Here is a 26933-nt window from a genome sequence, read left to right on the forward strand (position 1 = left end):
ATCGCTTGCCTGTTACTCATGTTTTTCTTAACTCTTCCAAATGCTTATTCCTGTGTTTTAACCATCATCACATTTCTTCATTTTAATATTAGCAGTTATTGACAGGAATAATTCATGTTTTCCCTCCTAGATCCAACAGAAGAAGTGTATGTCCCACTTTCACAAGAAAATCTTTACAAATACTTTTCAGTGTTCTTTTACAATATGGTAAAGTGCTTGTTTCTCACAAGCTCTACTACACTTTCTGAAGAAATATATCTGTTTTATTTTGAATTCCGTTCACTCCAGCTGTGTCCACTGTCCAGCTGGAATACACTGGGTTGTTGATCTAACAATGTAAGAGGTGGCAGGGCAGCGTAAGAGGCTACTGCTTTTCCTAGCCTGCTGTTTAAAGGGCAGGCCAACATACAGGAAAGACTGTACAGTAGTGGAGATCTCTCAAATAAGTGAAAAATATGTAGCTTGGGACCTGGTGGCACGTGACTCACTGAGATCCCAACATCATCTTTATTCTGTTAGTTACCTCTAGCTCAGCACTGGCCCAAACGCACAGGCCCTGCAGAGCACCTCTGGTATTCTCCTCAAGCAACTCCACCACACACAGCATGTAGCTTCTTGCTTCGGCTGCTTCTAGGCTGTAGGTTACACAGCAGTCACAGGATCTTTCTCTCTAGGATCAGTAATTTGAACTCTTATACAATTGTTTCAAGTAATATCAGCTACTGTTTCATAGCTGGTATTTCTGGCAGGTGCATAACTCCTCTCACCTTCAGAGAGACAGCAATCTGCTGCGGTTGTCTTAAACTACCTCCCATCTTGAGACCCAAATCTTCCATTCTCGCACTGGATTTGTGATTAGGTATCCTTGCTGCTTTTTTCCTCCCCTTACGCTCTTTATTCACAGGCTTCTGCATGGTTTATCAGGCCTTCGGTGTCACACCGCAACTTTCCACACGCCTCACCGGGCCGAGGCTGCGTCCTGGCCCAGGGCAGGAGCCTGCGCCCACGCTGACAGGGCCCCTTCCAAGCGCTGTGCCAAGGCCAAATCCAGCGAGGCGCACCCACACGCCCGCCGCCGCGACCCCCTCAGCCCGGCCCGGCTGCAGCGCCGGGGGGCAGCGGGAGGGCGCCCGCCCGCCGCGCGGAGCCGCGGGGAGGCCACAGCCCCGGCGCCGAGGGGAAGGTGACGCCCCACACTTTGGACCCTCTTCGCTTCCCGTCCGCCTGAGGGGAGCGACGGGCAGAGAGCCGCAGCCTCTCCCGGAGGAGGCGGTGGCGGGACGCGAACACTGAGGCAGGCGAGCTGCTGCTTCCTCCTCCTCCTCCTCCTAAGATGGCGGCAGACTCCGCGGAGCAGTTCTGCGTGGCCGAGGAGCGGAGCGGCCACTGCGCCGTGGTGGACGGGAACTTTCTCTATGTGTGGGGAGGATACGTGGTAAGGCGGGAGGAGGCGGCCGGAGGGCGCTGGGGGCGAGGACGGGAGGAAAGCCGAGTGGGGACGCAAGAAGCGGCGCAGCGGGGCGGCGCGCTGCCGCCCGGGGGGAGCCGGCCCGAGGAGCCCCGGGGGAGCGGAGCGGAGGCGGAGGGCGCTCCCCGGCCGCATGGCCGGGCCCCACATCGCCCCCAACCGCCCCCTCAGCCGGCGCGGCCCCTCGGCGGGCCGGGAGCGGAGCGCTGTTTTCCTCAGCGCGAGCGCTGATTGGCTGCCGGGGCCGCGCGTCCTGCGGGGGCGGCCGTTTTAAATGGCGGCGGCGGCGGGAGCGGCGGTTGCGCTGAAGAGAAGGGCGCGAAGGGAGGGAGTGCGCCCCTCTCGTCTGGCTGGCCCCTTCTCTGAGTGTAGGTGGCTCAGCGCTGGCCCCCGTGGCCGTCTCCTAATCTGTGTTCAGGTGCCTCCATCACGGAGCATGCGTTGGGGAAGGGGCTGGTAGAGCCGGTTTACTTCCCCTTTCATGTAGACGTGCGGCAGTTGTGCTCTGGGAGCGCTGCTGTCATCTCCCTTCCTCTGGGGGGTGACGGCTGTAATTTGTGTCTGTACATAATTCGTGTTCTTGTTCCTGAGTCCCTGCATTTTTTACTGATTAGTAGTTGTATGTTAGTGTATCTTCCTCCCTCAGAAAGTAGTTCTGTTACTTCAAAAACAAGCTGGTGATGGACTAAAAACACATCTGTTTTTTTCCCCTTGAAAGATCACTTCTACTTCTGGCATGTGTGAATCTTTGGGGCTCTTAGCTTTGCATGAATTCACTCCAGAAAGGAGCTACGAACATTAAACTACATTAAATACAGCCAGTTCACTTTATCCACAATATCTGTGCGTGTTGGCTCTAAAATGTGAAAGTAGTTGTGCTTGGTATTATTCCTGGTCTTGAAACTGTGTTTCTACTATTGTACTCCATGTTCTTCCATCTATATTTTTCATGGGCTAAGGTAAACTTTCAAATGTGCAAAGCTTGTTCTTTGGTACTCAACCAAAGAATTCTATTTGAGGCCTCTTGGATTTAAACTTGGAAATTATATGTTGTGAGTGTGTGCAGTAGCAGGGGGAAGGACATTTCTAGGGTTCTCAGGTGCTACTTGCCTCTTCTTGAAGCACATTATAGTTCACTTTCTGGAAGTTGGAATGGTTTTGGGTTTTTTTTTTGTTTGGGGTTTTGTTTTTTTTTTAATAACTAAAAGTGTTGGACTTTTTAGCCCAGAGGCATAGAGCTGGCAGCTCATGGAATTTGAGGAGTTGCTCTGCTCCTGAACTCGATCTGTGTGACATGGAAAGGTTTGTGCTGCTGGTGACAACCAAAATACTGAAAATATGAACAGATACCGCATACTGGAAAACAAACCCCTGCTGCGGCAGGCAGCCAGGGCAGCTGGCTTTCACTGCCTGGGTTACCCTGGCATGCCTTCTTTAGATGTTGTGTGGCCAGGCTTGCCCAATACTGGCTGTAATGAAGTTGAGGAGCTCTCTGAGGAGCCTGTAAACTGTTCCCACTGCTTTTCTTTCCTTTGCAGGTCTTTGGTAGGTAGTGTTTCTTGTGGCTGCAAGTCACGTAGAGATTTGAATATGTATTTTGTAGTGGCAAGAAGTTAGCCACCTTTAGAATAAGCAAATATTTAAATAATGTGAGTCGTCTGTGATGTACAGGAAGATTCAGTGTCCTTTTCTGGCTCTAAGCTCCATAATACACTGTATAACTGTGCAACATCTAAGTGATTGGTAATACTTTATGCTTTGGTTTTTAGAAACTGAGGTTGTACTGGCTAGCACAGTGTTTTCAAAGGTTTTGTAATAAAGAATCCTGGGTTCGTGGCACAGTCAGAGTGGACAATGTGTTAAGTTTAGCAGAACATCTCTACAAGCGTTTTTAGTAGATTTATGTACTGGTTTGTGGAGAGTACTGTGAAAATCATTGTTACTCTTTAAGCAGCACTTTACATGGGTGAATCATTTTACTTTTTTACATTTTATATTTAATGGTGGACTGCCGCCTAGCTAACTTATTTTTGGCATCAGCATATTTGCTCAGAGTTGGTTCTGTAGCAAATGCTCGGCCTCTGACCGCTGACATATCTAGATTAAATTGAGTAGACTTCAGCATTTTGTGAAGGCTGCAAGCTGCTTGTAAGAGCAGAGCTTACCTTGTGAAAGGCACCTGGCAGGATAAACTGTACCAAATGTAGTGTGTATGTGCCTGGTTGGCACCTTTCAAATCGAGAAGGTAATAATAAAATGTCTTTTAAAGGCAAGTAATCAATATCAGTAACGAAATTGTTAATAAGTAAATTTTGGTTTTGTATTTAACTTCTTTTCCTCACATTAATTTTGATTGTGTTTATTTTTCTTTTACTGACTCTGGCTGCTTATTCTCTCTGTCTTTCATTTCTTTATAATGCTAAGACAATAATTAATGGTGTAATTGTTACTCAATCCGAGTGCTGCAGTTGCATTCTTTTGGGCTTCCTTCTTCTGTTTGTTATTCTTCCTCATAATTATTTCCCAAATTATTTTTCTTTCTTGCAAAGCTTCTGTTTGGGAGTCTTTACAGATCTGTCTTCCACTGAGGAATTATTTTTCTCCATGTTATGTCATAGGTTAAGCTCTTTTATATTTGACATTTTGTTCTTTCGAGTTCCTTCCGTCACTGCAAGTAACTGTTCTTTTTGTGCTTTTTGGTTACACTATTGTCTATATTTTCCCCATATGCTAAGAATTGCCTCCTAATTAAAAGTAACTTCCAAACCAAAAGATAATGAGTTTTAATTCAGGAGGTTTATGTTGTTATACATCTTTCTTGGCAAAACATTAAGTTGGTAAATCCATCCCTTTAGTGAGTGGGCCAGAGGAATTAAGTTCCTTATTTTTAAAATAAATATTTTTTTCTAACTTTGTTTAGTTGTGCAGTTCTTTACCCAGCTACACAGCATGGCAAAATTTCAGTTTCTGGAAAAGATAAAAAGGAGTTAGGAATGAGGAAAAAAATCCTTCAGGGGAAGGAGAACTTTTTTGTCCTGGAAGATGCAGAAAAAAGAACAGTATTAGTACTTTGATCCTTCTCTTTGATTTGTGGAGGTATGAAGGATAACGGATACAGCAAATTTGCTCGGAATGATTGCGGCGATTGAAGAGACGGGACGCAGCTTGGTGCAAGCAAATGTCAATTTATTGTACAGAAGCACGAGTTTATATAACACTTTCAGAAGCTGCGCGTTTTAAACAGATTGGTTCTTGAAGCTAAGCATTGCATCCTAGGCAATCCCCGATTGGTGGTTAACTGCCATCGATTAGCAGCAAGGTGTTACCTTTCCTTGGCGCCATCCGTCCCCCACTCCCCTATGCTCTGTATCATGTTAATTGTTGTCTAGACAAGCTCGAGCACATTCCCCTCAGCTAACTGATTGCCACGCATGGTCCTAGTTTCCAGCCCGCTCCTGCAAATGATCACATCAGCGACTGAAAAAATACTTGCTTTTGCATTTTCATAGAGGATGGAAGCATCTTTAACAGTCTCTTTTAAGATTCTTGTTTTTTTAAAATCCATGTTCATGTTATGGTACTGTTGTGCTACTTGTTAGTAGCAGTTGTGTATGTTTCCTAATGACTTGATTGTTCACCTGTGCTCTTTTCTTATTTTTACAAATAGGCTATTGTATTAGTATTGTTTTTTGAATATTGTAACACTTCTCTCCCCACCAAACTTACTTCTTTATAAACCTCACACTTTAAAATGAGTGATTTAAGATGCTATTAATAACAAAGCTCAATGACATCAGGAAACACCTAGCACTGTGCTTTTAATAGCTTCAAAAAATGAAAAACATATTTTTTGAACTTCTAGTATAAAATGTAAAATATTAGCATTATTGAGCTGCCTGTTTAAAATTGTAGTGATCAAAGCAATAAAACTGGGGTATGACATGCTTTGGTAGATTACCTCCTTAAGATTATTCTGTGTTGCTAAGTAACATGACTTGGTATTTAATTTTAAAATGTATGGTGTATAATGCATAATTGATTTAACATTTGTGAAATTTTTCTTGGTTTTAGTCAATTGAAGAAAATGAAGTTTATCTGCCTAATGATGAGCTCTGGATCTATGAAATGGATAGTGGGTTATGGTAAGTTGCATAATTTACATTAATACATAAAGTTGATGTTTGCATAGATTACAGTTAGCTGCGATGAAAAGACTTCAGTTACGTGAGTTATTGGTCATGTTCCTTGGAGTTTAAATAGCGGATGTTTAATGTAAAGACTGAAGAACAGACTGTGTACTTGTGAATTTACTCTAGGAGATACATTAATTCCTTTAGTACAATTGTTTTTTTCAAGAGAGTGTTTGAAATGGTCAGCTTAAGGCTGTGTTGTTAAAACAGGTGCATTTTATTTGGGCATTTATTTTGGCTTAGTTCTCCATCCATTAATTTCTGTGTTAAAAGGAATATTTAAACACTGGGTATTTGGATTCTTGATCTATTTACAATTATATGGGTTTTGTTATTACTTAATTCTGTTCAGAGTGTATTTGCATAAATACTCATAACTAACCAGATCTTGCATGCCACTAGCAATCTGATATTTACATTTTATATTCATAGAATTATTTAGGTTGGAAAAGAGGTTTAAGATCATCAAGCCCAACCATTAACCCAACACTGCCAAGCCCACCACTAAACCATGTCCCTAAGCACCACATCTATGTGTTTCTTAAACACCTCTAGGGATGGTGCCTTCACCACCGCCCTGGACAGCCTGTGCCGGTGCTTGACAACCCTTTTGGTGAAGAAATTTTTCCTCATGTCCAATCTGAACCTGTCCTGGCACGACTTGAGGCCGTTGCCTTGTTCTATCGCTTGTTGCTTGGGTGAACAGACCGACCCCACCTTGCTACACCCTCCTTTCAGGTAGCTGTAGGGAGCAATAAGGTCCCCCCCGAGCCTCCTTTTCTCCAGGCTAAACCCCTGCAGCTGCCCCAGCCGCCCCCCCTCAGCCTTGTGCCCCAGCCCCTTCCCCAGCCCCTGCCCAGCTCTGGCCACGCTCCAGCCCCTCAGCGTCCCTCTTGGCGTGAGGGGCCCAGAGCTGCACACAGGGCTCGAGGGGCGGCCGCACCAGTGCCCAGCACAGGGGACAGGCACTGCCCTGGCCCTGCTGGCCACACTGTTTCAGATACAAGCCAGGTTACATATTGTATGTGGGAAGAGATTGAAAGTGCCTTTTTTTAAAGCTTTCTGGTGTTTTTTATTACAATGATTGCATTCAGTCTGGTAAAGTAGTATCCATCTGGGTTTATATGTTTTTTCTGCCAGCTGTCTGTCTAGTCTCCCACCTGTTTATATATTTCTTGCATACCTGTATTCAGAACAATTTAGAGGGAGAATGGGAGGAGGGGGAGATCAGGAAGGTGTCTTAGAGTATGTGTGAATTTCCACATCTCCATGGTCTTTTTTCTTTTTCTCCTTCCTTTCCTTTTTTTAGATTGTACCCTCACTGAGACTGCATTTTGTTATGTTTCTTTTGGTGAAAGGGTTGGCTAAAGCAACCTCATGCTCTCCTTGGTTTTCACCCATGATGTCCCCGTATCATTTGTACTGGTACAGCTGTTTATATGGTCACACGGGAAATTGGATCAGGAAAGTGATCTGGGTTAAATATAACTTTTTTTTTTTCAGGGTTATTTTTAACCAGGATCCATTCTTGATCTCATTCAGTTTACAGCACAAACAGTTGTACGCATACAGCTGGGTGCACAGCATGACACAGGAACAAGCAAAATGAGAGAGCAAGAGCAGAGGAGGGGAAGGAGGGCTGGCCTGCGGCAGTGCTGGTGCCAGAACAAAAGTACTTGGAAGCAGTGACTTGAGCACCGTATTCAGTAGGGAGGTGCATCATTCACATCTGGTGATTTACCATGTAAAAAGCTTTTCCTTTTAATGGCTGCCTCCAGTTCTTTTAGGTTCGGGTAAAGTCAAGCATCAGAACTCAAAGCTGTAAGAATGCTTTTCTTCTGTATAGCCACCAGTGATGGACAATGAAAATATCTGATCTAGATGTGGGTATGAAGAAGGGAATGAATGGATTTGACTGGGCCAACAAGTGTGGTGATATTAGAGCTAGCAGACAGGATAAAAAGTAAAGCAGGTTTTGAAGGTGGGAGACCATGACTGAGAGGGAGACTGGGCCAAGGACCCAGTTGGAGGGCAGACTCAGATCAGGTGGAGAGCTGAGAAAAACGAACAGGAACAGCAGAGGAAGAAAGCTTCAGCCAGAAACCATGGGGTGGAAGCTTGGGCAAGGAGTTGGAGTGCCAGCACAGACAGGCTGAGGTTTAGCTGCTAACTTGACCGTGACCAAAGGTGTGGCAACAAGATGGAAATCCTAAACAAATCACATGCCCTCTGTGTGTGTGTACATGAGAGGGAAGTGCAGGTCCCTATCTTCTGCAGGAATTTGAGATCCTAGGGGAGCTGTTTTCAATGTGGAGTAGTGATGCTAAGCATGGTCTTTGCCTAGCGCTCAGCCTCGTGAGTTTGGTAGAAACAGGTTCATCAGATAGTTCCATAGTGCTTGAGATGGCGTGACATCACATCCCAGGATGTTACTGGTTTGTAAGTGAGACTAGCAAGGAAAAGGCTAGGAACTGCAGCTGCTGCTGAAGAACAGAGAACTCATTGCTAAAATTGGCATTTTTGAAGATTTTTTTTTTAACTTACGCTAAATATGGTGCAAAACGCAGTTTTAGGAGTGGCATACTATGTACCAAAATTAGTGAGTACCTCTGACCTTTATTTCTACTTCTGCCTCAGTTTTCCATTTGTAAAATAACAGCAGTACTGTGTTCTCATTTCAGGAGTTTTGGGAGTTAATACTATTTCCAGGTTTTGAATAATGAATGTTACTACCGGCTTCACCTCCAGGAAAATTGAGGCGCTTCATAAACATATGCACAGTATTCACACAAAAGTCCTCTCAGCTACAGGAGCCTGACTTCATATATCAGCTGTAGTTTCTACTGCTAGTTATGGCTAAAACTGTATTTTTAGCTTTAAGTCTAAAATATTTAATACATCTGGCTTGGGTTTGTTAATTTTAGCGATTTGAAAGCAGCATTGTAAGATTTAATGTATGTGCTAAATTGCAGGACAATGCACCTAATGGAAGGAGAGTTACCTACCTCCATGTCAGGAAGCTGTGGGGCAAGCATTAATGGGAAGCTGTACATTTTTGGTGGATTTGATGATAAAGGATACAGTAATCGGGTATTACATTCTTTTCTAACATATTGTATTTGAATGAATACTAATGCTGACCTTTCTGTTTTGTCTGGTGTACTTTGCATTTGAATTAAGGAGAAATTTAAGGAAAAGCTTTATTTTAGTAGAAAAAGTATACTTCTAAACTGACAAAAAATTCAGGTTTTGTTTTAATATTCAACTCCATATATTTTTCTGGGATTTTTCATTGAATCATATCTTAAGTGTAAGACCTTATGAAATTTTCTGTCTTTATTGCTGAAAACTGCCAGTGCTTTTCCAATTGCCTTTTTTTAAAACTATGTTGGCAGCCATAATTGTAATTGATCTCAGAATATCCCTTTTATTTTTGCTTTTTGATAGTGATCGCCTTTCGTATGTATTTAGGTAATAATTAAAGTTAAAATAGAGCTACCGGTTTTCCTTGTAACTGAAGACTGGAGTGGCAAAGTAGATGAAATGAGCTGTTTTATCATTTAGTGTAAATGAAGTCAGAGTTCAGTCCTGACTAGAAAATAACTGAAATTGACCCTGTAATCAGATCTCAGTTTAGTACTCGGTTCCCAAGCCTTGCTGGTTTTTGTAAGTTTTTTTGCAAGTTAGGTAGACAGTTCTGCCAGTGGAACTGAACTGAGAGCTGTTTGTCTTGCAGAAGTTTTTTTGCCAGGCTTCAGTTGACTCTGAAAGGAGCAGCGTATTACTGTTCCTCGTCTAGCTGAGTGAAGGCAAGGAAAACTTGCTGCTAATTCTCAGACTTTTAACTGTGTTCTTGTGGTGTATTGGACTCTTCCTGTATGTTGCTACATATTGTAAGCTTCACTGTCAGTTCCTTTTTTTTTTTTTCGAAGGAGTGGTGTATTCTGGGGGTGGTGGGTTGTTCTATTTGTTGGTGATTTGTGCTGGAGTCTTTGGCATAATTTATACTGAAAATAATGTAATTTTTTTCTTTTAAGCTGTATTATGTTAATTTGCGAACAAAAAATGGAACCTATAGGTGGAAAAAAATTACAAATTTTAAAGGTCAACCTCCTACACCACGTGACAAGCTTTCCTGCTGGGTGTATAAGGACAGGTAACGCATTAAGCATATTTAATATGTGTTAACTGCAGAGAGGAAGTACTGTAAAGTGAAGAGCACACAGGTTTGGGATTCATGAAACTCTAATTCTTAGCTTGACTTGCTGTGGGAGTTTGTGTAACTCTCCTAACAACTTTCTACCAGAGTTTTGTCACATGTGAGCTGAATTAATGGTAAGTATAAACCCATTTTAGAAGAGGGTTTGGAAATTTAGTGAAAGTTTATGGAATGCTTTGAGACTTTAGATAAAAGTCATTATGCATTTACTACTTATATTTTTAATTTTAACACATTAAAAGATCAGTATAAAAGTTACGTTGCTTTTTTGTTACATTATATGAGTGTTAAATTATTACCTGAAACAAAATATATTTAGTATGTTTTCAGGGATTTTAATAGCATATAAATGCTGACAATTGCAAAGGCATTTCAGTGATAATTTTACAAGAACCAAGTCAGCCTAGATATTTGTGTTGTAAAAGTTACTCAGTGTATTTAGAAAAAATACTTAGCTAAAAATAAATACTTGGAGATTTTGTGTTTATTGCGGAAAGTGTCCAGATATTGTGGTGTGTGTGGTCACAAGAAAGCGACGTGTCAGTGATTTCTTATAAAAGTTATTGTAAGCAAGTAGCAATGTGATACACAGTTGAACACTGTATAATGTAAATGATTTATCTGTTTCTGGACTCCACATATAAAGAGGTTTTGCATAAAGTGTATAATGCCTCTCAGTACTATATCTTGGTTATGTAATTCTAATTTAACTGCAAGATATATGAAATTACAAATATTTGAACAAATTCTCCTTAGCTGTTAATACAAGATTATTCAACACAATCTATTCAGAGTATCATAATCTGCATACTGAGAAAATTACCTGTTTTAGATGGCAGAGTGTAACCTTTTCATTTAATGAAAGTATTTGGGAACAAGCTATGCACCTTTTCAGAAGCATACATGAAAATTTCACGAGCTGTGAATTTGCAGATCAGGATGTCTTGGTGTATTGCACAATGCTTTCAGTTAACTCTGTTTCCCTAGGAATGTCAGTCTGGAATGACCTTCACCATCCCATCATTTCCTAAATTGCCTTCTCCCAAGATCACTAACAACTATACCAAATATCCTCAAATGTTGAAGTTAAACAAAACTTTAGGAACCATTACTTATGGATGGCCATTTCATGGGTGGAATATTAGGCTGGGAGGTGTGTAACAATACTTGCAATGCAATATGTTCAGTAGTGCTTAGTTGAAAGAATCTCTTTATAAGCTAGAGAAAGACTTTGCGGGTCACAGGCAGTCTGTGGGCTGAACCTTGGGAACATTTGTTGTGAAAAGATGTATACAGAAGGCTAACAAATGTAGCAGGAGCACAGGAGTTTCAATAGAAAAGGGTAGGAATTCTGGAGAAAGTGTAGGCATTTCACTGTCTTGTGTGTTATGTGTCGTTTTGAGATTAATGTCTTAAAATCTGACTGATAAATAAGCTTGTAGATGGAGGAATAGAGAGTAGGGACTTTGAGTTATCTTGAACCTCCTTCCTTGCTTGTGTGGATTTCTGTCAGGCTTGTTGAGGAGTGTTAACTATTGCCTCATGTAGGTAAGGTCTGCTATGTAATTAGGTTCAATAGGAAATATTTTGTTTATATGATTCATAGTACAATAGGTAAACCAAAATTTGAAATTATTGCAGCTTATTCATTAGAATGTTATTCACAAAACAGCTAACTGAATTTATTTTTTGTTGTTATTCTTTTAGCCTAATATATTTTGGTGGCTATGGCTGTAGGAAGCATAATGAACTGAGTGATTGTTTTGATGTCCATGATGCGTTTTGGGTAAGAGATTTGTCACAAATCAGAGTGCTTTGTCCTTTCTGATTGTCAAAACATGATCTTTTATACTATACTCAGTAAGTATAAAAATCTGTCTGATTTTTCTTGTATTTGTAACATCATCAGCAATGCAAATTAGAATCTTCAAATTAGGTTTGAAATTTCAGACACTGCATGTTGGGAGCGGTGGGTGTTTAGCTTATTCCAAGTACCCGGTGCTAGGCTTTGAGTGCAATGAAACAAAATGCTGTCAAAGCAGAAACAAAGGCAGTATTTTAAATCTGAAGACATATTTTAAATATGAAACTCCCAGAAAATTTTAGAATTTGTTTCCTTGAAGTAACGGTAGGGAATTTATAGCTTCACAAGTCTAACTGGCAAATACTTTCAGTTTTTCTTCAATTTGTTACCTGCAGTGAATGCTGTTACTTCACGATGCATGGATTAGCTAATTTCCTATGATTTCTTACAGTTAACAGAAAGAAAACTGATTATATAGTGACAGGAAATAGTAAGAAGTAGATATGCATTAAGGGAGTATAGGTCCTTACATCGGCTGTTAAATAGTGACTTACAGAAATGTATTACTTGATACAATCTATTTATTCCTGAGTATGCTACCCTAAAAATTAGAAGGTAGAGTTTTCTACTGCAGTGACTGATGTTGGAGCCCAAAGCCCGTTTTCAGAAATGTCATCAGCCCTAAAATTCCTGAATGCTGTTGACCTTCAACTAGACCTGAGCTGCTGTATCATTATTTAAGAATATTAACGTATGTGTCTTTTAAGAAAATTCTGTATTTTAGTTTATTTTCTGTTTTGATAGATCATTTCTGGATTTACATCCTTTAATAAGCACAAAGATTTAAAAAATAAAATATACTTATTTTTAATTTTTTAACTTCTTTTTTTAGGAAGGACAGATATTCTGGGGATGGCATAATGATGTTCATGTTTTTGATACAACCACACAAACTTGGTCTCAACCAGCAATTAGAGTGAGTGTTTTTTAGTCTCGTCTTCTGGCACAATTGTGATTTTCCTGCATTTTGAATAGTTATGGTGCTCTAGAAACTTATGTTGGGAGAAGAAATCTGAATATGCTTAGTATTGCTCAGGCTTATAACATTAAACAGGAGGACACTCAGTGCCTGTGAAATGTGGAAAATTCAGAACTGATAGATTTTTCTCCCACGGGATGTTGTTAGACTGCTGTTTTTTCTATAATGTGTTTCTGATGTAAAAACCATCATAAGCTTCAGAGAGGTATTAGAAATCTGAATATGTTAGAAGATGATTAACTATTCTGTATCTAGGGGATGGTTTTGAGATAAAGCTTTGTATTCAAGCTTTAAGACAACTGTTGGGAATATAAAATTACTGTCAGCGCTCCATTACTGGAAAGACAAGGTACAGGAATACTCCAGAAATCCATTTAGTAGGAATACCAGAGTGGGGCTGAGGAACGGGTTGTGGAGGTGTTTCAGTGGCTTCTCACAATGCAAACTTGGGTCCTCTAGAAATGGATCACGTCAATTATACTGACTTTAGGTATCGTAGGCACTGCCAGGGCTTTGGGTCTGGAAGAGTTTTGTGGCTGGAGCACAGCCATTAATCCAGGCCAGCTCCATATTCATCCTGTCTCACACCTAGTGAAGGCCTTCTGGAATGAAGCCAAGATCTTTGGGCAGTGTTTGGTAGAAATGCAGGAATGGTTTTAATGGTGCCAAACCAAGGTTAACAAATCCCATTTATTTGAACTGTTTTGGTATGAAGCCATTTGGATGATTGTAGCTAATTAATCTGCAACATGGATAACCTATCACAGATAACTGAGAATTGATCACATGAGAGATTAAGGTGTGCCTGGAGATTTCTTCGTCTCCCCTGCCTCCCCCTTTTCATAAAGCTGATAGGTTGGCATGAAGGATAGTATATTGGGCTGAAAGAACAAATAGTCGTCTTGAAATCTGGTCTTTCTTGGTTCACCACTCAGCTTTCACAGACTTGAGGAAGGCAAGGGGAGAGACAGTAAACTCACTATATTGCTAGCTTAGGCCTTCAGTTTTTCTTTGTGAAGTTTATATGTTTTATATGGTTAGTATGCAAGGGTTATATAGTTATTTTAAATGCTGTGTATATGGACTTGCTATATTCCCTTCAAGAGTTAAATGTTGAAAAAATCTGTTGAACAAATATCTCCCAGTCATGCTATATTGTTAGAATAAACAGATCAGATATTAATTGGCAAATACTTTATTTTAATAGTCTTCCAAGGGAACATGTATACTCACTTACCCAGTAATATAGTAATGCACACATTTCTATTTATTGATATTAATATGATAGTATACTATAAAGGTTCATAAAATCCCAGTGAGTTTACGTGAGAACTCAGTCGAAGTACATATGTCAGTAGAAGTATCAGTGTCTGACACTATTTTATGGTCTTTATAGGATGTTCTAAAATTCCTATAAAACTAAATGAAAAGAAAAAGAAATTACCTTTGAAAAATAAAAGCCAATTTTGCTATCTTTATTTCTGATTTACACAGGGAAGACTTCTTGGCATGTGGCTATTGGATATAACATCAAATTTTAAGATCTGATTTCCAGAGATTTTAGTACCTGTTCCTAATGGTTTGCACTTTGGAAAAATAAAGCTGCCCAGGAGATATCAACAATAACTGATGTGTTACTGTAGTTTTATGCTTAGGAATTAAAGCTAAATTAATTGAATTTAACTTAAATGAAGCAATGATAAATGAGACCAAGAGGGAATGTATTAAACATTAGCAACTGAGGGAATGTGATTAAAGCTGTCCTTGGCAATTATATGTATCTTTTAACATCTATGGAGTCTTGGACATGACTACAAATGATTTTCCTTTTAAAGTTGCAGTTTTGTCAGCATATTGATGCACGTTGGCCTTATCTTTGCAGTCTCAGTAACACTGACTTGCCACTATCCTCAGCTGGCACTTTGATGATGTTCTGAAGGATCTTATTTTGGTTCTTTCAGGGTGGAGATCCACCTCAGCCTCGAGCAGCTCATGCATGTGCTGTGCTGGGAAATAAAGGTTACATCTTTGGAGGAAGAGTGCTGGTTAGTGTTTAATTAAAACATTTTATTGGCAGTAATATTATTTCCTTGACAGCTATTTTTTTATAGCAAATTACTTTGTAGTAGAAAAAAATCCAAAATGTCTCTGGCCTAACCTGTATGTTAGGGGTGCTGAATCCAGGATGCTTCTTTTCGTCCCCCTCTGTCTTACAAAAATAAGAGTCTGTCTTTCTGTCTGTAGTATTAATGATGAAGCATACATTGTCCCCAAAAGGGAAAAAAATATGACTGTGTGGTAAATACAAATGTTTATAAATAACAAAAATGGTTGATATGTGTGTAAGAGATGGTTCTTTGAGAGTGGAGCAAAAGCAAGCCTGCTAACAGACCAAGTTTAAATAAATGAGATGCTAGCACTCTGTGCTTGCTACAGCTTAGATATATACGTTGAACCTTCTGGCTTTTTTCCCCCATTTCACTGTATTAAATATAAATAAATTAAAAATAAAGCAAGTATTAAGTATAACTGGGATTTTAGCTTGTGCTCCCCCCCCCTCCCCGCTAAAGAAAGAGGGAATGTGTAAGAACCATCAGTTACTTACATACACATCTTTCATACTCTGATGTTTACCTTCTGGGAGATTGAAGTTCAGAATAACTGTTGGGATACAGTATTTTATATTTACAATTGCAACATGGTTGTGAAAGGTAGAAAAGAACAGATTTCATTTGGCTTTATGATTTAAATTGTTGTCATTTTTTGCACACAAGTGACTGAAATACAGATGTCTGGAAGAGTAGCATGTGATTATAATGGCTGGATACAAAGCTGTTAGTCTCCAGACATTCAAGCTGGTACAGGATGCTGCAGTGTGTTACCTGGATAGCACAGGCTGCTGCAGGCACAGGTCATTCCAGTCTTGTTAAGCCTCTCCTCTGCTCTTTGAATGTCGATTTTGCAGCCTCAGTCTTTACCTTTAACATGCTCTGTCCCCTTGATACAGAGTATGGGCAGCATACCGTAGAGATTGCTGTTAACAGCTTTATTCTGGGCATCCAACATAAGCTCTTTACCACAAGAGTAAGGTTTGTGTTTGCTTTCTTGATGGTTGATCCAAAACTGTACCATTTAATACACTGTGGGAGGATCTTAAATCTGTTGTCCCTTAGGACAGTCAAAGGCAGAGTTAAGAGCTGTCTGTATAGGATGCAATCAGTGCGTATTTAAATCAAGGCTAGATTCTTGCCATATAATCTTAACACTTCTTAGCTCTTTTTAATAATAATAATAATAAAAAAAAGTCATAGGCATCATCCCCCCTGGTTATCTGTACCTAACAACCTTGAAGCCAGCACTGGTAAGCAAGGAGATACTAAAACCTTTCAGCAACAGACTTAATTTATCTAGTACTAGACAGAGGAGATTTTCTCTTCAGTTCTCTGCTGAAGCATTAATGTAAGAATTTAAGCCTTAGGCAGCAATCCAATTCAAAAAACATATTCCTGTCTTATGTCTGAAAACAAGGATGGTAGTAGGTAGTCTTAACTAATGCAAGCTCCCCTATCATTCGTAAAGTTTTTGCAAGGGTAGTTTCTTCAAGAGATGGAAAGTGTGCCAGCTCTTTTTAGAGCTGTTGCAAAAGCATAGGGAAGATATTATTTTTAAAGGTCTCTGTATGAGCTGGAGTTTATCAGGAATGTGAGAAACAGATTCTGTAAGGAAAGCAAAAAAACCTTCCTAATTTAAATTACTATGTACTCTTCCATACTTTTTTTTTAACTTAAGTTTTTAGCTCCTTTTACCTACAGTTAATTTAGAGCCTCTAATCTTATTCAGCTGGAGGATGAGACAATGCTTCCTATGCCTACTACCATGAAAAGTAACAGTGAAGAAGCCCTCAGTGTTGTGTTCCTATAGTTTTGTTATATGAAAGTGAAGGAATTAACTGTTGGTTGGAAATACCCTGCGGTGAACATACGCCAACTTCATCTTGGAAAGCTGCCATAATCTAAACCCTGTCTTCTCAAGTACTTGCAAATGAAACAGTGTAAAATTGCACTTTGTTCCCTATCCCCTGTTTTCATGCTGTAAAAGCTGTGCTCTAATGCAGTGTTCTTCTCAGGGAAAGTCTACAGTTCTGTTACAAAATGGCTTACTCCTGCTTGCTCAGACAGAAACCAGACATACAGATCAAAGCAGGTTCAGAATGGCCACACAATATCCAGCTGGTTTTTCAGTTTGAATTGCCACCCGCAGCTGCAGGAAAAAATTTCACCGAAGTACATTTTCAAAGCAATCAGGAAAGAAAGTAAACAATATTGATCCTGTTTTTTCTTAACCATCATGTGTTATGTGGCCTTTTATACAGGCTCATGATCCCTGGAATTGTTGCTAAAGCCCCACCCCTGAGAGACAGTTGCATGCAGTAGCTTCCAGAGTTGTAGGTTTGGACAAACTTGATTTGCAAATAACTAAGGAAATTAAGGGATATTGGGAAAGCTTGAAAAAGTGTCTAGTCTTACTTGAATCTTGTGTGTCAGGGAGCCATGCAAGTGAGCCCTGTGCCTCTGCTATGGACTTGCTCTTTTGTGCCTGCTGTATAAATGAGCCCTTGCAAATCACAGCTGAACTCAAGCCTGCAGACGTGAGAGAGAAAGAAACCTAGATGTGAAGAGTTAAACATGTAGCTCAGGACCTTCTGGCCTGCCATTTTATTTCTGAACACTTCCTCAGCCCTCAGAGCCTTGCTCCCTCTGGCTTTTTGTTAGGAAGGGCTGTCTGCGTGGTGCAGAGGTCTTCACCCCAGAAACAGAACAGCATTAAGTGTTGTGTCCAGGCTAGTCAGAGTTCCTGCATTGTGCCTGTTGCAACTGAACTGCTTTGTTACTGAAGCTAGGATCCTCAGGCAGCCTCTGCAAGTGACATTATTAGTAAACTGGAACTCACTTGTCATTTCTCCACTGTGCTGTTACATGATTAGATATGCCCTAAAAGGACATGCCCTCTGGCTTCTATTTGACTACAGGATTCAGAAATACAAGGAGGCTCTGATCTGGAAAAGTTTTTCTCTTCATCAGGTAGCATCAGCTCCCTTAATACCCATTTTCTAAATTTTAGTGAAACCGCTTGGGAACAATGAAAGAGAAGAGTAAAATTTTGGAAAGCTATATTTAATTTTGTAGAAGAACAGCAAGTGTAATTTTCACTTTCATGATTATTATTGATTCACTTTGTATCCTAGAAATAAATGGAAGGAGACTTACAAAGGTTAGGGAACATTCAGTGGGGCTTGAGGAATTAATGTAAGTAATGAAACAGGAAAGGAAAGGTAAAAGACATCAGAAAACCACTAAATTTCCTGACAACAGGAGTAACTTCTCCCCAAAGGATGAAGTCTTGCTTTTCTCCATAACTTAAGGAGCAAATACGGGGTTGCTCTGCTCCTCCTTCTCCTTCTAGTTCACCATAATACAAATCTTCCCAGGGAAAAGGCTCTGCAAGGAACCAGAAAGGGCCAGGAAGTGTCATGAGGCTTCTCCTATTCATCTTTCTGGGAGGAAAGGGCACCTTTTTCCAAACTTGGAGCTAGAACTGGTAAAAGAAGATGATGGTGATCAATATCAATTGTACCAGGATTCATTTGAAAACAGGCTCAGAAGTGTTATGTGGATTCTGTTCCTCCAGGTAAGCGCCTGAAAAAAACAGAAATGGGAGAAAGTGGGAAGGAAGGAGAAATTAGTCCAAAAGTTGGTGCAAGTCGCATGTTTGATTTAAGTGGAAAATTTTCATGTAAAGAATGATGAAGTATTAAAACAAAAGTCTTTCTAGCAGCTCTTCACACATCTGATGCCTTAATGTATGCATGTTTGTATTTCCTGTTATCCTTTCTGTCACTGAAGATCAGAAGATACATTGAACCACAATCCTTCTCGTAGAAAGATTTGAGCTGTAATATCTGTTTGATTGTAAATCTGAGAATGGAGAGCTGCACAGAATTTACCGTAACAGCAGTGAGCTGTAAATATGTCACCCCTAATGCCTTTCATCATGCTAGAAAGCTAATCCTGTGATAAAGCAGATCCTGGTTAATGTTTACCAGGCTGCAAATAAATGAACATGCCGTAGATTAAGTAGGATGTCTGAGGAGTCTTTGTAGCTCAGAGGGAAATGCAGAACCTTTGGTGAGGCTTGATGCTTTTAAGCCAATTAAGAATCATCTTAGGACTATCAGCTAAAAGATTAAATGTAGTTGATGGCATTTGGAAATACATGAAAAACGGCAAGAAAACTTTGCAAGTGACAATACTATAACCTAACTGTGTGCTTTACAGTTCCCCAGTTAAGGGTCAGGTAGAAAGGCATTTTCATTTGTTAAAGCTCAGTCTTAGACATAAACGTCCAACTGATGCTGTGTTTTGAATTCAAGATGAGGTTGATGTAATTATGCATCTGTCAATCTGTTGAACCATGCAAATGTAAAGATTATAATACATTGATTTCCCAGGGACCAAGAAACTGAAAACTACTCCATCTTCTGCCTAATGCCTAGGAAAGGAAAGTCAGCGAGGAGGTCTTGAACAGGATCTTCTTGAAACCTTTATTTCCAACATAACAGCAACTTTCTTTCTTCCCTTTCTTTAATAGATGTCCTCGGTATCGAACTGTGTTATTCCAAGATGAGTAAATACTTTTAGTTCTAGCTGTGTACAGGTACAGCAGAAGATAGTAACTGCATTTTGCTTTCTGATTTTATAATTTGTTCCTTATCTCCTTCAAAGACACCTGAAGGAGCAGGAAACTAAATAGACTTGTTATGGAAGATGGATCTGTTCCACTAGCCGTCAGCTGAACCACACTTTATTGTTATATTCACCATCTTGTGGGGATAAAGTTTCTCAGGCAATGCACAAAAGCCCTCACATTCTCCTTTTCTTCAGCCTATTGGCCTCTCTGAAGGCGTTCCAAAATGCTAGTTAACATTCTCTTCCCTGGGACAGAAAAGGGCTAGCACGAACTTGATCAGAGGAGGCCATAGCTATCCTGAAAACCTTGCTGTTTCCTGAAATACCCTGAGAGACTTTCCATAGCCCTGATGGACAGCTTTGAAAGTCTCTCAAACTCACTAACTGTCTGAGTTCTCAGGGGTAAAACTACTCCTATTCTGATCTAAATGACAAGTCTAGTTTCTGCCTCAAAGGATCTGCAAGCTGGAGAAAGGCTTATTCTAATAGATCTATGGACTACCCTAGGAGAAAAGAAATTGTAAGGTAAGGCAAGATATATTTCCCTACTTCTCAGATATTGTTTTGTAGTGCCTAGGGGAATCACAAGTATCAGTCAAGTGTATTGTGAGCCATTGAAAATACTGCTACAATCTGAAGCAAAGAAATTCTTCCCTACATTCTCCCCTTGCCTTTGTGTTTCTAAGGCAGTTACTTTCTTCTTCTCCACAGATAGGCAGATATGCAAGTGTATTGATTTCCCATTGTTCTTAATGATACCTTTTACTATTTTTATGGCAAATGCCATAGGGTTATAAAACATTGTTGCTAGCAACAACTTTGTGAAAGGACTTGCATTCCAGAAAAGATAGAAAAACACAGATGTGATGAACTTTTTGTGGGATGTCATGTACTGAGTACAGTACCTACAAGAATATTTCAAGGAATAAGTGACCAGGCAAGAGGATGCATAGTTCTGATCAGAATGCAAAGAAAAGTAATGAAAGGAAACTGTATGTGGAGTATTACAACTTCTACAATTACCTGCTATGAATTCTATGGATGAAAATTGAATACATTTGCAGGAACGGAGTATCACATAGTTCTTCACTTTTAAACTACTGTTAACAGCTAAAATTGGCCCCATACTGCTGTTGCATTACTGTAGATATTCCTGACAGGTAGTTTTCTGAGAGTTGTGTGGGGGTTTTGAGAAGAAATGCTTTTCATCTGGCATATAATACAGTGTTGTTTTAAGGCGCATGGGTACAGTTTTCTTCAAAATATTGTTACTTAAAATATTCTGTCCTGGGAAGGCCTTGCTGAAATACTTTGCTCATTGTTTGCTTAATATAACACAACGGGGATTTTATTTATTTGTTTTAGCAAACTAGAATGAATGATTTGCACTGCCTGGATTTAGACACTTGGACTTGGTCTGGAAGGTATGTTTTTCTCTGTAACACTTGAAGTTGAATGTAGCAGATTGAAACATATTGTTAAATAGTTCCATTGCTAGTTTTGTAGCTTTTCCAAGAGGAGAATGGGGGTTTGGGGACTATTTTAACAGCTGTTATATTGTGATTTCAATTTAATTTGATAGAGGTTATTAGGCTTTTTCTGTTCTGCACCAAAGCATTGATGATGCTATTTTAAGCACAGCATGTACTGATTTAACATCCTAATTTTCAAGATGGGTAAATTTTTTGTATGGAATTTTAGTTTTGATGTCTTTTTGAATACTGTTTTTACTATCTATATGTGGCTCATTATAGTACAGGTTGAGGAGAGATCTCCCTGTCCCTAAGATAAGCATCTTAACCATTTTTTAAAAAAATCGAGTAAAAGCATGACCTAAATATTTCAATTTTAAACTCAATCAGATATGGCATACTTCCTAAGATTTGTTTGTTTGCGTATAGCATTTATGATAGTGCCTACTACGTGTGTAGAATCAGTGGATATATTGTTAGCTGATAGACAAACCAGCAGGTAAACAGCAACTAATGGGTGATAACCACTGTTCTGTTTCAATTCTCAAGGTAACCTAATAGTAGTTTCATAAAAGGCCATGAAATACACCTTTCCTGAATATGTGCCAGTCAGTACTGATCTTGCTCCAGGCTTTCATGTGCTTCATGCAGCTATGATGGGCATCTTTAATTGCCTGTAACTGCTGGTCTGATCCTGCATCAAGTCTCTGCCCCCTGAGCCGAGAGCAAAGCAAGGGGGTAAACACAATCCTCCATCCATTCTTTCTTGCTGCTGATGGCAGCAGGACAAAGAAGTTGCACAGTGTCCTTTCAAGAAAACTTCCCTTTGAAAATGTCTTTAATTGGCATTTGTGGTTATTAACTGGTCAACTTAATTCCCCTTTTTCTTTGCTAGTTGTTTTAAAATTAAAAATGTTCTACCTAAATGATGGCATTGTCCCTCTTAGACTGTGAGCTTTACCTCTGAGTGGATTGATTATTCAGATTATTGCTGTAGCTGCTTACTTTTTGATGTTGCATGAGCAGCTGCTCTTTGGTTTGCTTTTTATTGCTTTTAGAAAGGAAGATTGTGATATTTGAGTGACAAGTCAATGAGAGGAATTTCAAGTCCTGAAAGGAGGGATGTCAGTGTCAAAGTTCTGGCTTAAGTCCTTGTCAGCCAGCATTCCATTTTTGTTTGGCATTTGAAAGCTAATATTGAAGTTTTTAAAAAGTTTTTCTGTTCTTGACCTGAATACAACAGGCTGATTTACACCCCCCACACACACACACACACACCCTGTTACACTAAGGATAGTAATACTATGTGCAGCCATTCCTAAAAACTGAAGTTTGTTCCAATACTCGGTTATTTCCATATTGCGATCCAAGAATAACTCACAAGGCTTACCCATGATTTAGTATAGACTCTGATCATTATAAATGTAGGAGCCTACTATCCAGCCATTCTACAACACCTTTGCAAAGAGTCTTTGAGAGACTGGGGAAAAAGGAGATTTAAGAGAGACTAAAAAGAGAGATTTAAGAAATTAGGGGGAAAAAGAATCTTTGCAGAGTGTCTGCTGCTGTGGTTGCACCTCACAGGAGGTGAAGCATTTGTATGTATTCATCTCTAGAAGGGTAACTAATCAAAGGCTGGTCTTACAGGAAGCTTTACATACCTGAGCACTGTTCTTCCCTTACTAAAGTGACAGATCTTAGGGAAACTTGAGAAATATGGACTATCACAGGCGGCAGAATATTTAGATGAGCCTTTGTCAGCTGCATTGGGGCGGGGCAGGGAAGGGTGCCTTCCTAAGACTAGATGATGTTTTCTCCAAATAATTTAGTTGTGCCTATTAATTATCTACTGTGGTAAATTCATCTTGTATTACCAGGCTACTTGTCAGCGTGGACAAACATACCTCTTTGTGATTTAATCTCCTGGTTACAGAAGGAGCAAAAATCAGTGTATCTCTCAGAACAATGTCCAATCAGTATTTCCATTTTGACTCCACTTTACAGTCTGTCTTTGCACAAATTGTTTGGAAAATTATTTCTGGCTATGTGCTTCCTTTCGTAAAATCAGTAGTGGTGGGTGTATTAGAAATTGAGCATTTGCAGGGATCATCTCCAATATAAAGAACTTGGTCCCAAAAGTCTTACGAATCCATACACAAACTTTGTAAAGTAAGACAGAGTAGATAGAGGGTGGGTTTTTTTTCTCTCTTCTTTTTTTTTTTTGTCTGAAATTTATATAGCAAAGAAATGCTTGCTGAGACCAATAAAATTAAATATTAAGAGTGTGAAGTAAAGAAAATAACTATATTCTTTAAGCACCAGCAATACTTTTAAATAATTCTAACCAGACAATCCATTTCCAGCTGAAAACTGCCTCAAATAAGCCCTCGTGTCATTCCAGAATTTTACAGAGGGGTAAATTACTTCAGACTAGTTTGCTGTCAGGGTATTTTCTCCTCTAGGTGTTTTTTGGCAAGGAGCCTTGCCTTATGCTGTAGCTTCAGATTCCTTTCTACTGAAATTTCTGATCTAATGATGAATTAAAAACTGGGCAAGATGCAACCTTTCTCGTCTTGATAATAGAATTTTCAGCCGTTCCGCAGCTGCAAAGAGATTGCCTTTGATTGCCCATGTGAATTATCACCAAATGAGACTCAAGGATTTAATACAGATTAAAAAGTTTAGCTGTCTGAATGCTGCTGACCAAGACAAGTTTACTGCAGGTGTTTGAGGTTCTTCTGTAAGGTACATGTCTCCCAGCAAAGAGGGCTTGGTTTGTGCAGTCCTACATTTGGATTCACTTATTGGACATCTCCTAAAAGAAAAATTCCAAATGCAACGATGATTTTACTTAAAGCCCCATGGCTTCTCATTAACCAGTCATGTCTTCTTTTTCTTATGCAACTTTATGTAGATTTCTTAAGGAATTGCATAATATTAACCTAACTAACCCAGTAATATCTTCCAGCATGAGATTGCAGTATTTATTTCAGTTGCCACTACCCAGAAGTTACCTTGCTTTCCCTGAGCTCCACTGACTTGTTACTCAAAATGTTCAATATTATGTTCTTTCTCTTACTGTGATTTTTGGGGGTTTTGTATCAGTGGTATGAAAGATTGAAACATTATCAGCCATCAGTATCTGGTATATCTATATTTCTAAACATCAAAGCCTGTTTGTATCTCTGCACAGTCTGCCCCTTTGCCAATTTTAGAAGCTTCTCATGCAAGAGTTGTGCAAAGCAACTCAAACATTGTGACTTGGCTTCAACTTCAGTGCCAAATTTAGTAGGACGGTTTTGCAATCACTGTTTAATTAGCTATGATTCTTCAGGCTTTGCTTCCAGATGGAGAACTGCTTAGCAGTCACCAGTAGTGAAATTCCTTTAACTGAACTGCAGATGCCTGTATTACTCACCCTAGGCTTCCTCTGAGCTCACTTAAGAGAAACAGGCACTTCTTGGGCATGAGACGACTGCTGCTAAGGCAGACATCTAAAATAAATCAAGAGTTGCGCTTTTCAAGGACCTGTTTCTCTTCATTGATAACAAAGGAAATACAGCTGACTGTCTGCGCTGCTCATATTGTAGATTGAGCACACGTCTGTGTATATTACAGTTGCCTCACTTCAGGAAAGTGGAGGGGAAAAAAAGTAACTGGTTCTTTGAGAGGTATAGTCTACCTGGATTGAATATTCCTTTCTTACTCCCTCTGGACAGTCTCCGACTAACGTTCTGACCCCACGAGAGGCCTTAAAGGTGTTTGCACTGGCTTCTTCCATCATCTTTCCAAAATAAGGATGTACTGAGTATGCGGTGGCCTAGATTCTTGTATCTAATCAGGTACTTTGCAACATAAGTTCGTCTTTTTGCTTAGTAGCCAGATACTAGGTGGGCTGATGCCCTCTGGAGGTTCTTACTCTTGCTAATTCTTGGGATCCTCCTAAGACAGCTGAATATGTAAACTGATGCTGTGGATTCAGGCCACCTGCTGTAGGTAATCCCTTATGTTCAGATTCTTTACTGTTCAGATTCTTTACTGTTCAGTTTCTCATCTTGAGCACACCTAACTGTGCAACTAAAATGAAATCAATATCAAATTCCTGGTTTTGTAACATGAACAGATTTTTGGGATAATAAACCTGAGTCTGTTTTGTACTTAGGAATTCCATGTTGTACTAAAATTTATCTCAGAAGTTTGGGTGACCATTTAACTATTGTGTTAAAAGGCACAGTGGTTGAAGAGGTAGTAGCTTTTGGATAAAAGGTAAAGCCACAACACTTGCATAATTTAAAATCATTTTCCTAGGAGTAGAGAAACTCTAGACCCTCAGAATTCATTAAATTTTATCTCAAATAACTTAGTCTGTTTACCTACATGTATTGTGCAGTTTATTTGAATATGTGGTCCGTCCTTTGCTGTCCTAAGTGCCTTCAGTTGTACATTAAGTAGTAGCTTTAGTGATCTTAAGAAAACAGACAACCAAAATAACAATCAATGCTTTTGTCCTTAAATTTGATACTTATAGAACTGATTGTTTAGAGAACAGTTACTACAAAAAATTACTTCACTTAGATTTTAACACCATTCATCTTAAGAGTAAATTCAAATTGTGTGAGTGCAGCTTTTTCACTGGGAAAATATCCAAGTTTGTTCTAGGACAAGCTAAGTGAACTATTAAAATTTCTGGCAGGCTAATTTTTAGCATTAATTGAAAATTTGTTTTTGTTTATTTGTTTCACCAAGAATTAATATCAATGGAGAGAAACCAAAAGACCGATCCTGGCACACGTTGACTACAATAGGAGATGACAGACTTTTTCTTTTTGGTGGACTAAGTTCTGATAATGTTCCTTTAAGTAAGTAATTTAGAGATTATAATTCTATTGTACGCTTTAACACTAACATTATTTAGTGTGCACATTTGTTGTCTTTCTCAGGCTACTTAGACCTAAATCTTGTTAGAGAATTTTCATGGCGCTTGAGTATTTCTCTAGCTATCTTATTACTTTTATAGAAATATAGGAGCACATAGTATATAGTACAACAAGAACATATGATAATAAATCTTTCATCAAACTGTCATCAAAAAGAATAAAGGCAAGAGTCTGATGCATTTTGATATGAAAAAGGTGTAATTTGATATCAATAGAAATTGCAGGAGAAGATACAAATAATAATGTCAACATAATGTAGATTTTTGGATTAATAACAAATCACAGGTACAAAACGTTAAATAGGAAGTAGGATAATCTTATACTGAGTTCCTTTTCTAGAAGAGGCAACTTCTTTTCATGAAAATATGTGAAATCAGTGAAAATAGTTTTGAGTGTCACAGTTATATTCCACTGAGAGGGGGTGATTTTTCTCAGTGTATCCGAAAGGAAAAAAGTAAGTGTATTTTAATTCCAGATTTCAGTGTGGTGATCTTTCTGTGACTGAATGGTTAAATCACAAAGACTGAAAAGATGCAAGTTAATGTAGTGATGATGTTACTGTTATCTTAATATGTGCTCTTAGAACACAGAGCTTTTTGTATAAATAAAAAAGGTAATACTTCATCCCACGAAAAAGTACTAATGTATGTTCTTATATTGTAGGTGATGGCTGGATTCACAGCATTACAACAAATGGATGGAAACAACTTACCCATTTGCCGAAGAGTATGCCTAGGTATACGAAAATAGATATTTTGCTGAAATTAAGGAATTTATAAAAAATAAGTACTTCTAAATTATTGGATAGTATTTTTAAACTACATTGTAAGAATACCTTAGAAAATTAATGCCGTATGATTGAATAGTTTGTTTTACTAACTTATGTTCCTTCACACCTGATACAGCATTATTACTTTCTGTATTTGTTGTAGTTGATGGTTACTTGCATTAGAAGAGTTTTTGTAATGAAGGATCTGGGTGTCCAACTAACTTGGTGTTTGTTAGCCAAATTATTTTTATATAAGAAAACGTATCTTGCATAACTTTTGAGGAACTAA

The 26933-nt window shown here is 39.1% G+C and overlaps 1 protein-coding gene across 2 annotated transcripts in view; it reads left to right on the top strand.

Moving 5' to 3' along the window:
• Positions 1-1155: 1155 nt before the first annotated feature.
• Positions 1156-26933, top strand: part of KLHDC1 (kelch domain containing 1) — a 31374-nt gene continuing 5596 nt past the window's right edge. The window contains exons 1-10 of one of the 2 annotated variants that reach the window (XM_040602468.1): positions 1156-1435; positions 5540-5610; positions 8631-8748; positions 9696-9814; positions 11585-11663; positions 12574-12657; positions 14682-14765; positions 20832-20890; positions 25685-25797; positions 26539-26611. In XM_040602468.1, the coding sequence (XP_040458402.1) occupies positions 1334-1435; positions 5540-5610; positions 8631-8748; positions 9696-9814; positions 11585-11663; positions 12574-12657; positions 14682-14765; positions 20832-20890; positions 25685-25797; positions 26539-26611 (902 nt within the window). In that variant the 5' untranslated portion in view covers positions 1156-1333. Of the gene's footprint in view, positions 1436-1772; positions 1837-5539; positions 5611-8630; positions 8749-9695; positions 9815-11584; positions 11664-12573; positions 12658-14681; positions 14766-20831; positions 20891-25684; positions 25798-26538; positions 26612-26933 lie in introns of those variants that run through there. The other variant, XM_040602469.1, reaches the window with a different exon arrangement.

This window comes from Falco naumanni, chromosome 7 (genome assembly GCF_017639655.2).
Source record: "Falco naumanni isolate bFalNau1 chromosome 7, bFalNau1.pat, whole genome shotgun sequence".
Lineage (NCBI taxonomy): Eukaryota > Metazoa > Chordata > Aves > Falconiformes > Falconidae > Falco > Falco naumanni.